The following is a 13,482-nucleotide window of genomic DNA, read 5'->3' on the forward strand; positions in this document are numbered from 1 at the left end:
GTTTACTTTGAATTTATATTAGTTCACACAAACACTCCATTCATGCTTTTGTTCCGGCCCTCCGGTCCAGTTTAAGAACCCATTGTGGCCCTGGAATCAAAAAGTTTGCCCACCCCTGTGACCTAGACAGTTAATAGATGAGTGTTTTTGTGCACTTTAAAATCTATTATTGAAACAATTTCAACTGAAAAGTAGCCAAAAGATCACAGAGAATTCTGTATAGTCTTCATCCACATTTTCTAAATGTGACATTTTTACTACCTTTGCTGTATCATCCTTTCCACATATATTACCTGAAATTTTAAAAGATACTATAATTCATATTTAAAGTAGTTCTTCCTGAAGATTATCTGTGAATACTTAAAACTAAATTAATAAAGTTTAAAACTTTTACTTTGTAGCAGTAGCCTGGCCAACTAATTTTGCCTCAAATTCAAGAAATTGGACTGAATGTTGTAGTGATGTAAGTGACTCTCCTTTGAAACGTGTCAGTTATCCAACATCTAAAGCATCAAATAAGCAGAGTTTACTTCCATATCAGATCAATCAGATATATGATGAATTATTCCAAATACATCAGAAACTGCAGGTAAGAACTGAATACTGGATTGAGTATTTAGAAATGTTTATGCTCTAAACATCAAATATTTACAAAATTTAAGTGTGCCAAGACATGATTGGAAGGGAATAAACACAATTTATAAGAACTATTGAAGAGGAAAATGTATGGCAGAGAAAAAATAAACAGTGGTCTTTTTTTTTTTTTTTAATTTTTAATCTTTTTTTTTTTTTAAATATATTTTATTGATTTTTTACAGAGAGGAAGGGTGAGAGATAGAGAGTTAGAAACACCGATGAGAGAGAAACATCGATCAGCTGCCTCCTGCACATCCCCCACTGGGGATATGCCCGCAACCCAGGTGCATGCCCTTGACCGGAATTGAACCCGGGACCCTTCAGTCCGCAGGCCGACGCTCTATCCACTGAGCCAAACCAGTTTCTGCTAAACAGTGGTCTTTTTACGTGTAGGTGTATTTCTTAGATTTCAGACTTTTTTAAAAAATTATTTATTGTTTAAAGTATTACATATGTCTCCTTTTCTCCCCATTGATCTCTCCCCAGCTGTTCTCACCCCCCAGCACATGCCCTCACCCCCCTACTGTCTGTGTCCATGGGTTATGCTTATATGCATGCATACAAGTCCTTGGTTGATCTCTTACTGCCTGCCCCAACCACCTGCCTTCCATCTGAAGTTGGTCAGTATTTTTTTTTTTAAAAATATATTTTATTGTTTTTTTTCACAGAGGAAGGGAAAGGGATAGAGAGTTAGAAACATCGATCAGCTGCCTCCTGCACACCTCCTACTGGGGATGTGCCTGCAACCAAGGTACATGCCCTTGACTGGAATCGAACCTGGGATCCTTCAGTCTGCAGGCCAACGCTCTATCCACTAAGCCAAACCAGTTAGGGCTGGTCAATCTTTTTGATGCTTCTATGTCTTTGCATCTATTTTTGTTCATCATTTTATGTTGTTCATTATATTCCACAAATGAGTGAGATCATGTGATATTTTTCTTTCTCCAACTGGCTTATTTCAATTAGCATAATGCTCTCCAGGTCCATCCATGCTTTTGCAAATGGTAAGCGTTCCTTCTTTTTTTACAGCAGCATAGTATTCCATTGTATAGGTGTACCACAGTTTTTTTTCGTTTTTTTAAATCTTTATTATTCAGATGATTACAGATGTCCCTCTTTTTTCACCCCATAGCTCTCCTCCACCCATTTCCTACACCACACTAAGCCCTCATCACCTCACTGTCTGCATCCATAGATACTGCATATATGCATATAAGATCGTTTTTTTTTTAATGTGATTGACATGAGATTTATTATCTAATAGATCCATTTGTCTCAGGTTGTGATGGAAAAACACTTTGGTTAACTTTACTAAGCATGTTAGAGTGTGATAGCAGCTTGGAAGATAGTAGGTGCTCAACTAGTGCTTGGTGAAATAAATGTGCATTGAATAAAAATACTGGCAGCATGAAATGACACATTTTCCAGAAATTTAACAAGACAATCATACAGAAACAACACACTTATGAATAATGAATCTGACACTATAAAACATACAAATGTAAAATGTTGTTATTTTAAAAGTACCTTGTGTAACATAGCAAGAGTTGTTGGCATTCAATCATGAATCATAATTTTAATCTCCTAAAGAAGGGAATGTCAAGTATTTGTATCTCTGATTTATATCTCAGTAAATCATAGTACAATACAGCAAGCCTGGAAATTGCAAATCCAAAGCAGACTTCAGTGGAATTCGAACAACCCAGTTTAAAGATATTGTCCCTGACTTTATTATTGTCTACACAACAAAGCATAGAGGTTGTCTGGCTTCCCAGAGAGCTTGCCTTTTCCTGATCACTGAGAGCAAGAGGGTCACTCTGGGCCTTCTCTAAGCTGGCTCATGTATCTTCTTTTAATTTTTTTTAATTTATTTTTTTAATTGTTTTATTGCTTAAAGTATTACAAAGAGTATTACATATGTCTCCTTTTTTCCCCTGCCCTTTGCATATAAGATCTTTGTCCAATCTCTTCCCGCCACCCCCCACACCACCTTCCCCCCGAGAATTGTCAGTCTGCTCCATTTCCATGCCCCTGATTCTATTACATTCACCAGTTTATTCTGTTCATCAGGTTTTTTATTCATTTGATTTTTAAATATATTTTATTGATTTTTTTACAGAGAGGAAGGGAGAGAGATAGAGAGTTAGAAACATCGATGAGAGAGAAACATTGATCAGCTGCCTCCTGCACATCTCCTACTGGGGATATGCCCGTAACCCAGGTACATGCCCTTGACCGGAATCGAACCTGGGACCTTTCAGTCCACAGGCCGACGCTCTATCCACTGAGCCAAACCGGTTTCGGCTGATTTGATTTTTAGATTCACTAGTTGATAGATATGTATTTGTTGTCACTTTGTTGTTCATAATATTTTCTCTTTACCCTTTTCTTCTTCTTCCTCTTAAAGAATACCCTTCAGCATTTCATATAATACTGGTTTCGTGGTGATGAACTCCTTTAGCTTTTTCTTGTCTGTGAAGCTCTTTAACTGACCTTCAATTCTAAATAATAGCTTTGCTGGGTAGAGTAATCTTGAGTGTAGGTTCTTGCTATTCATCACTTTGAATATTTCTTGCCACTCACTTCTGGCCTGCATAGTTTCTGTTGAGAAATCAGCTGACAATTGTATGGGTACTCCCTTGTAGGTAGCTAACTGTTTTTCTCTTGCTGCTTTTAAGATTCTCTCTTTGTCTTTTGCCCTTGGCATTTGAATTATGATGTGTCTTGGTGTGGTCCTCTTTGGATTCCTCTTGTGGTTCTCTTGGGGTTCCTGGACTTGTAAGTCTATTTCTTTCACCAGGTAGGGGAAGTTTTCTGTCATTATTTCATCAAATAAGTTTTCAATATCTTGCTCTCTCTCTTCTTCTGGCACCCCCATAATTCGGATGTTGGTACTCTTGAAGTTGTCCCAGAGGCTCCTTACACTATCTTCATATTTTTGGATTCTTTTTTCTTTTTACTCTTCCGGTTGGGTGTTTTTTGCTTCCTCATACTTCAAATCTTTGACTTGATTCTTGGGGTCCTCTAGTCTACTTTGAATCTCTGTATATTATTCTTTATTTCAGTCAGTATAAGCTTAATTTCTGACTGGTCCTTATCTATATTTTTCTTATTCTCACTAAGATCCTTGAAGGTTTCACTAAGTTCCTTGGAGGTGTCTAAAAATTCTTGAGTAACCTTATAACTGTGGTTTTGAACTCTATATCCAGTATTTTGCTTTCCTCTATTTCTTTCATTTGTGACATGTTTCTTTGTCTCCGCATTTTGGCTGCTTCCCTGTGTTTGTTTCTATGTATTGGGTAGCTGCTAAGTCTCCCTGTATTGATAGAGTGGCCTTGTGTAGTAGGTGTCCAATAGGGCCCAGTGGCTCAGCCTCCCCAATCACCTGAGGTGGACACCCTTGGTGCACCCCTTTGTGGACTGTATACACAGTCTTGTTGTAGTTGAGCCTTGATTGCTGTTGGTATCACTGGGAGGACTTGACCTCCAGGGCAATTGGCTGTGAGGACTAGCTGCTACTATAGTGGGAGGGCTGCTCTTCAGGAGACATCCTTATAGGGCAGGACTTGCTTCAGTGGGGTTTTGGTGCTCACTGAGTCTGTCTCTTGAGTGTGTCACTTATGGATTGAAGAGTTATAATCTGATATGATCTTTTACTGACCACTGGGTACACTGGCTCTTGGATCTCCAAGGAGGTGCAAAGTCAGCCATTGCCTGGATCTACCTCGTAGGAGCTACTGAGAGATCTGCAGATTCCTCCTCTTCGTATTGGGTTTGGAAGTGCCCAGACGAGGCACAGCTGTGAATCAAGGCAGGCTTGTTGTTTGTGCAGCCTTGGGCCTTCTTTTGATAGCTTTGGGGCTCCCTGACCCAGTTGCAGCCTGTTTGACAGGTTTTAGGCTGAGATGGACAGGCCATTCATATGCAAAAGCCACTGAGCACAGCTTGGGTGGGGTTGTAAATTGGGTAGGGCAGCGTATCAGGGAATCTCCAGGGCAGAGCAAACAGCAATGGCTGCCAGTCAGCCTTGCAACACAGGAACAATGACCATTGCAAGTACCCCTGTCTGGAAGAAAGCCACCCCTGCGTTCCTGCCCCGATGGCAGACAGTCCAATTTCTCCCGGTATGTGTCTGGGTCCCCCTGAGTCTCGCCCGTCACTGGAGCTCAGAGCAAGCTAGAGCTTGTATCTCCCTCCTGATTAAAAAAGGGACACACCTGGGTGCCAGCCTGTTTTGCGCCTCCATACCTCTTACCAGTCTCAATGCGCTTTCTTCTTTACTTCTCTAGTTGTAGTACTTCCACTCAGCCAGCTTTCCTGTGGTTCTGGATGATAGTTGTTCAGTATTTTAGCTGTAATTTTGATGTGGTTGTGGGAGGCAGCAAGTACAGGTGTTTACCTATGCTGCCATATTGGTTTTCCTGTACCATAGTTTTTTAATCCATTCATCTGCTGATGGGCACTCTAGCTGTTTCCAAATCTTAGCTATTGTAAATTGTGCTGCTATGAACATAGGGGTGCATATATCCTTTCTGATTTGTGTTTCTGATTTCTTGGTATATATTTATAGAAGTGGGATGACTGGATCAAATGGGAATTCCATTTTTAATTTTTTTTGAGGAAACTCCATACTGTTCTCCACAGTGGCTGTAGCAGTCTGCATTCCACCAGCAGTGCACGAGGGTTTCTTTTTCTCCATATTCTCACCAGTGCTTGTCATTTGTTGACTTATTGATGATAGCCATTCTGATAGGTGTGAGACAGTACCTCATTGTTGTTTTGATTTGCATCTCTTAGATGATTACTGACTTTGAGCATGTTTTCATATGTCTCTTGGCCTTCTGTTTGTCCTTTTTCGAAAAGTGTCTATTTAGGTCCTTTGCCCATTTTTTGATATATTGTTTATCTTCCTTCTGTTACGTTGTGTGAGTTCCCTATAAACTTTGGAGATGAAACCTTTATTGGATATAACATTGGCAAATATGTTCTCCCATGCAGTGGGCCCTCTGGTTGTTTAGTTGATGGTTTCTTTTGCTGTGCAGAAGTTTTTTATTTTGATGTAGTCCCTTATTTTCTCCTTAGTTTCCATTGTCTCAAGAGCTGTATCGGTTGATTTCAGACTTTTTGTTTTATGTTTCTTCCAATTCCATTTTTGTTTAAGAAATGAAACAAAATCTGCTGGTAAAGCACACTTTTTGAAATAGGCATTCTAGATTCATCGTTTTAAATTCCTGTATGTAAGAAGTTATCTTGTCAACTCTCAGCAAAATTAAGGTTAGAACATTGGCCTTAATCTTGGGGATTTTTTATTTCTAAGGGAGGTAATTATGAATTTATCAAGTGTCCACTAGTTGGGAGTACAGAAGGAAGCAAAGTATTTGTGATACACAATTTCTGTTAAAATTCTAGTTGGAAATATGTTATATTTTTATTTTTATTTAAAAAAATTTTTTTTTAATATATATTTTATTGATTTTTTACAGAGAGGAAGGGAGAGAGATAGAGAGTTAGAAACATCGATGAGAGAGAAACATCGATCAGCTGCCTCCTGCACATCTCCCACTGGGGATGTGCCTGCAACCCAGGTACATGCCCTTGACCGGAATCGAACCCGGGACCTTTCAGTCCACAGGCCGATGCTGTATCCACTGAGCCAAACCAGTTTCGGCCTATGTTATATTTTTATACACATGAAATAAACATTTAAAAAACACAAATATCTCATTTTATCTAAATAATTCAAATTACAATTACCATAGCATTTTAGAAAAATATTTTTTTAGCCTAAAATCACTGGGGGAAAGTTCAGGGAGAATGAGCTTTAGCTTGATACTTGACTGAGAGAGAGAATTTAAGGGACCAGGAGTGAGAAGGGCATTACAAGTACAAGGAATTGGAAGAGAGGGGTTTTTAGATAGGAATGATTTGTCAGATTATGAATTTATTTGTCTGGGAAAGAAAATAGTAAAAAGTCAGATTGGGTATTACAGGTTTTTAAGCAAAAGAGCAACAGAATAAAAATATAGTGCATTGGGAAGATCCCTTTGCTAATACTCTATGGCAGCAGTTCTCAACCTGTGGGTCGCGACCCCTTTGGGGGTCGAACGACCCTTTCACAGGTGTCGCCTAAGACCATGGGAAAACACATATATAATTACGTATTGTTTTTCTGATTAATCACTATGCTTTAATTATGTTCAATTTGTAACAATGAAATTGGGGGTCATTATAACATGAGGAACTGTATTAAAGGGTCACGGCATTAGGAAAGTTGAGAACCACTGCTCTATGGCAAGCATGTCAAACTCAGGCTAACACGGGCCAAATAAACAAGGTTTAAGTTTATGTGGGCTGCAAAAAAAACCAAAAGCTTAAATTTTCATAGAAATGTAGGTTTATTTCGATAGAGACATGCTGAATACAAAGAGGTGAAATAAATGAATAATCGTTAACATAAAATAATAGAACATTTTAATAAAAATTAATATTTTTTTGAACATTAACTTACCAGATTCTGAATAACTGCATAAATTAGTAAGCATAACGCAAATAAACCTATTTTTCTTGTTCTCCGAAAGTGAAATATTTCCTGTTGTGCATACTGAACAAGTTAGTCCAAGACTAATGACGTGGCAATCGGCTGCTAATATTTGCTGCTAGTATTAGTGGAGAGAACAGTGCACCTGCGCATATGGTGCGTGAGGGAAATGAATGCAACACGATTATAGTAATCAGTCATTAGCAAACGTAGTTCGTTATTAATAATCCTCCTATATCAGTGGTCAGCAAACTGCGGCTTGTGAGCCACATGCGGCTCTTTGGCCCCTTGAGTGTGGCTCTTCCATAAATTACCATGTGCGGCCGCGCACGTACAGTGTGATTGAAACTTCGTGGCCCATGCGCAGAAGTTGGTATTTTGTGGAAGAGCCACACTCAAGGGGCCAAAGAGCCGCATGTGGCTCGCAAGCCACAGTTTGCTGACCACTGTCCTATATAATAAAAGCCTAATATTCAAATCATAGAATGGCGGAACGACCAGTCAGCAGGGTGTGGGGCTGGCGAGTGGGTGGTGCCAGGCCCGCCAAGGCGCATGCCAGCAGGCAGAGGGAGGGGACGGCAATCGGGATGCGGTGGTGACTGGCAGTGGTGGAGGGGGCATCGGGCAGCAGGGCTGGCTGCATGCTGGCTGATGCCGTCCCCAGATGGCCCTGCTGGTCGCCTCCCGCAGAGGGAGGCCAGACCGTGGCTTAGGACCCTGAGAGCTCCTGGTCTGCGATAGGGGGAAGGCCAGGCTGAGCGACACCCCCTGAGTGTATGAATTTTCGTGCACCGGGCCTCTAGTTATATATAATAGGATATTGTAAAATTAAGTTATGAAATTTTTATTAAAACATTTCTTACATACCGTTATATTGGCTGGGCCGCAAAAATATTCACTGTGGCCTGCTTGCCGCCCGTAGGCTGTGAGTTTGACATGTATGCTCTGGGATAAAAAAATAAGCAGGGTTGTCAGGATATATATATCATTTACTGTAAACACAATATAAATTTAATTTAATATATGAAGTGTCTTAATCTGTAGTTTAATCTGACTCTTTTAAATACTTTGTGTCTCTGTTATGTTGTTTATCATTAAGTATACACATTTTTGTCATACCACGTGATTTCATTCATTCAACAAATACTGAACACCTGTTAATATGCCATTTGCATGCTCAGCGGTGAATATATGGAAGTAAATATGAATGGTTCTTGCCGCAGTAGGTTATTAGAACAAATTGTGAGTACCTATATAATTACAATTTTATAAATTTAAGTGAATGATATTGGTAAGATTTGAGCACTTAATTGGGGTATATTGAGATATGAGGCAGAACTTTTCTGAGAAAGTAACATTTGAGTCAACCGTGAAGGATGAGTAGGGGTTAACTCAGTGAAAGGGGATATATTCTAGACTGAGATATTCTAGTAGCAAAAACTCCTGAGGCATGATAATATATTCATTTAAGGAAAATGTAGTAGGTAACTCTAAGGCTTTTTAAAGCAGAGGAATTACACAATCAAATGTGTGCTCAAATAAGTGGATTGGAAATTGGAAGACCAGATAGGATAATTTTACTGTAGTAGTTCTGATGGAAGATAATGGTAACTTGGACTAGGGTTGGCCATTGCAGAGAAATGGAAATGAATGGATTAGAGCAGCAGTTCTCAAACTGTGGGTCGCGACCCTTTGGGGGTCGAACAACCCTTTCACAGGGGTCGCCTAAGACCATCGGAAAACACATATATAATTACATATTGTTTTTGTGATTAATCACTATGCTTTAATTATGTTCAATTTGTAACAATGAAATTGGGGGGTCACCACAACATGAGGAAGGGTTGTGGCATTAGGAAGGTTGAGAACCACTGGGTTAGAGATTTATTTTGGAGATAAAATTGAGTAGACGTGGTATAAAGGAATTGGATGTGTTATAGGGAGAACAAAGTGCCTAGGATGATTCCCTCATCTTTGATTTGTACAACTTGGAGAAAGAACTGATAGGGAGAGAGATTGTGATTTTAATTTGGAATGGTTTAGGTTTGAGTGTTAAATGGAGATATAAGAAGATAAATATATCATCCTAGCAGTCAGAACATAGTTCTTGGATGGTATCTAAATTTGGAAGTAACTTACATATAGATATTTAAAGCTTTCACCAGTGATTGCATTAGAATCCATCTCTTTCAAGGCTGTGTCTATCTGCCTTAGGAATTGCTGGACCTGAGATAGGTGAAGTAAAAATGGAGGCCTGGTCCCATATCATTGGTCAATTGTTGGCAAAAACCTGCTGAATCCTTTTACCTTAGCATATGAAAAAAGCCAAAAAAATTCTAATGTGTTTATGCTTTTTAACAAAGAACCACAGGATTCTGGAGAATTGAAACTTTACTCCTGGACACAAGATTGATATCTCATATGCTTTTCAACATTCAGATTTGATATAAAGATGTTGATCTTTTTACTCAACGTCTAGGGCTGTGGTTGGCAAACTGCGGCTCGTGAGCCACATGCGGCTCTTTGGCCCCTTGAGAGTGGCTCTTCCTAAGCCTTAGGAGTACCCTAATTAAGTTAATAACAATGTACCTACCTATATAGTTTAAGTTTAAAAAATTTGACTTTCAAAAGAAATTTCAGTTGTTGTACTGTTAATATTTGGCTCTGTTGACTAATGAGTTTGCCGACCACTGGTCTAGGTTATGTAACTGTGTCTATTTTTGATCAACAGTTTATTTGGTTCATTAGATTCCACATATGAGTGAGATCATGTGATACTTATCTTTCTGAGACTGGCTTATTTCGCTTAGCATAATACTCTCCAGGTCCATCCATGCTGTTGCAAATGGTAAGAGTTCTTTCTTTTTATTGCCACGTAGTATTCCAATGTGTAAATGTATGATAGTTTTTTATCCACTCATCTGCTGATGGGCACTTAGGGTGTTACCAAGTATTAGCTATTGTAGATTGGACTTCTATGAGAGTAGGGGTGCATATATTCTTTCTGATGAGTGTTTCAGGTTTCTTAGGATATATATTCCTAGAAGTGGGGTGACTGGGTCAAATGGGAGTTCCATTTTTAATTTTTTGAGGAAATTGCATACTGTTTTCTACAATGGCTGCACCAGTCTGCATTCCTATCAGCAGTGTACTGGGGTTCCCTTTTCTCCACAACCTCGCCAACACTTGTCCTTTATTGATTTGTTGATAGCCATTCTTCCAGGTGTGAGGTAGTATCTCATTTTGATTTGCATCTTATGGATGATTAATGACTTTGATCTTTTTTTCATATGTTTCTTGGCTTTCTGTATGTCCCCTTTGGAAAAGTGTCTATTTAGGTTCTTTGCCCATTTTTTAAATTTTTTATTGATTTTTTACAGAGAGGAAGGGAGAGGGATAGAGTTAGAAACATCGATGAGAAAGAAACATCTATCAGTTGCCTCCTGCACACCTCCTACTGGTGATGTGCCACAACCAAGGTACATGCCCCTGACCAGAATCGAACCTAGGACCTTTCAGCCTGTGACCAGAATCGAATCTAGGACCTTTTAGCCTGCAGGCTGACGTTCTATCCACTGAGCCAAACCAGCTAGGGCCGTTTTTATATTGGATTGTTTGTCTTTCTTTTGTTAAGTTGTATGAGTTCCCTATATATTTTGAAGATTAGCACCTTATCAGATGTATCATTGGCAAATATCTTCTCCCATGTACTGTGCTCTCTTGTTATTTTGATGATGGTTTCTTTGGCCATGCAGAAGCTTTTTATTTTGATGTAGTCCCATTTGTTTATTTTCTACTTAGTTTCCTTTGCCCTAGGAGCTTTATTGGTAAACATACTGCTACAAGACATGTCTGAGATTTTGGTGCCTATGGTTTCTTCTAGGACTTTTATGGTTTCACAACTTACATTTTGAGTTTATTCTTGTATGTAGTGTAAGTTGATGATCTAGTTGCATTTTTTTACATGTTCCTGTCCAATTTTCCCAACATCACTTATTATAAAAAGACTGTCTCTGCTCCAATGTATTCTCTTGCCTCCTTTGTCAAATATTAATTGAGCATCGTGGCTTGGGTCGATTTCTGGGTTCTCTGTTCCGTTCCATTGATCTATATGCCTGTTCCTGTGCCAGTACCAGGCTATTTTGAGCACAGTGGCTTTGTAACATAACTTGAAATCTGATCTTTTGATTCATCCAACTTTATTCTTCTTTCTCAAGATTGTTTAAGTTATTCGGGTTCTTCTTTGGTTCCATATACATTTTTGGAGTGTTTGTTCTAGGTCTGTGAAATATGCCATTGGTATGTTAATGGGGATTGCATTAAATCCATAGATTGCTTTGGGTAGTATGGACATTTTAATGATGTTGATTCTACCAGTCCATGAACATATTCTTCCACTTTTTTATGTCTTCTTCCTCTATCTCATTTTTCGATATCCTGTAGTTTTCAGAGTACAGGTCTTTTACCTCCTAGGTTAAGTTTATTGCTAAGTATGTTAATTTTTTTTGTTGCAATGGTAAATGGGATTTTTTAGGTTTTGCTTTCTGAGAGTTCTCTATTGGTGTATAAAAATGCTATGGATTTTGGGGTGTTAATTTTGTATTCTACTATGTTCCCAAATCCATTTATTAAATCTAATATTTTTTTTTGAAAGAATCTTTAGGGTTTTCTATGTACAGTCTCATGTCATCTGTGAATAATGAGACATTATTTCTTCTTTCCAATTTGGATTACTTTTATTTCTTCTTGTATCATTGTTATGGCCAGGACTTCCAGAACTATTTTGACTGAGAGTGGTGAAAGAGGGCATCCTGTCTTGTTCCTGTTCTTAGGGGAAATGTTTTCAATATTTGCCCATTGAGTATGATGTTGTCTGTAGGTTTGTCATATATGGCCTTTTGATGTTGAGATACTCTCCCTTTATTCCCATTTGCTGACAGTTTTTATCAAAAATGGTTGTTCAATTTTGTCGAGAGCTTTTTCTGCATCTGTTGATATGATCATGTAGTATTTGTCTTTCAGTTTGTTTATGTGAAGTATCACGTTTATTGATTTGCGAATATTGTACCAACCTTGCATCCCCGGAATAAATCCAATTTGGTCATGATGTATGATATGTTTACTGTATTTGCTAAAATTATTTTGAGGATTGTAATGCCTATGTTCATCAGAGATATTAGCCTGTAGTTCTCTTTCTTTGTCATGTTTTTATCTAGTTTTGGAATTAGGATGATGCTGGCCTCATAGAGTTTGAAAGTGTTCTTTTCTCTTGAATTTTTTGGAATAGTTTGAGAGGTAGAGGTGTTAGTTCTTCTGAGCATGTTTTCATATGTCTCTTGGCCTTTCTTATGTCCTCTTTCTAAAGGTGTCTATTTAGGTCTTTTGCCCATTTTTGATTGGGTTGTTTATCTTCCTTTTGTTAAGTTGTAGGGGTTCCCTATAAATTTTAGAGATTAAACCATTATTGGTGATAACATTGGCAAATATGTTCTCCCATGCAGTGGGCTTTCTTGTTATTTTGTTGGTGGTTTCTTTTTGCTGTGCAGAAGCTTTTTATTTTGATGTCCCATTTGTTTATGTTCTTCCATTGCCCTAGGAGCTATATCGGTAAAGATATTGTAATGACAAATGTCTCCTATTTTGCTGCCTATGGCTTCTTCTAAGATTTTTATGGTTTCCTGTCTTCTAAGATTTTTATGGTTTCCCGTTTTATGTTTAAGTCCTTTATCCATTTTGAGCTTATTTTTGTGTATGGTGTAAGTTGGTGTTCTGGTTTCATTTTTTGCACATATCCGTCCAGGCCTCTAGTTGTTGTATAAAAAAGCTGTAGATTTCTGGGTGTTAATTTTGTATCCTGCTGCATTGCTGAATTCATTTATTAAGTCCAGTAGTTTTATGATGGAGCCTTTAGGCTTTTATTATGTTGAGGTATGATCCCTCTATTCCCACTTTGCTGAGAGTGTTTATCAGGAAAGGGTGTTGGATTTTATCAAATGCTTTTTCTGCATAAATTTATATGATTATGTGATTTTTGTCTTTCAATTTTTTTTATGTGATGTTTATATGGGTCATGTTTTCTTATCCATTCAGCCACTTGCTGTCTTTTGATTGGAGCATTTAGTCCATTTACGTTTAAAGTTATTGATAGGAATTTGTTTATAGCCATTTTTATTTTTTTTGGTGTTCCTTCTTCTCCCTTTTTTAATTTTTTCTTCTTTTTATAACAGTTGCTTTAGCATTTCTTGCATTGCTGGTTTGGTAGTGATAAACTCCCTTAGCTCTTCTTTGTGAAGTTTCTGATTTCCCCT

The 13,482-nt window shown here is 38.3% G+C and overlaps 1 protein-coding gene across 1 annotated transcript in view; it reads left to right on the forward strand.

Annotated features, from left to right (window-relative positions):
- The window catches only part of CCDC138 (coiled-coil domain containing 138), a 175,167-nt gene that overhangs the window by 8,193 nt on the left and 153,492 nt on the right, over nt 1-13,482 (forward strand). Inside the window, exon 5 of the mRNA XM_081086186.1 lies at nt 402-589. Within this exon, the coding sequence (XP_080942312.1) occupies nt 402-589 (188 nt within the window). The remainder of the gene's footprint in view (nt 1-401; nt 590-13,482) is intronic.

This window comes from Myotis nattereri (genome assembly GCF_964212035.1).
Source record: "Myotis nattereri genome assembly, chromosome: 3".
In the NCBI taxonomy this organism is placed as follows: domain Eukaryota; kingdom Metazoa; phylum Chordata; class Mammalia; order Chiroptera; family Vespertilionidae; genus Myotis; species Myotis nattereri.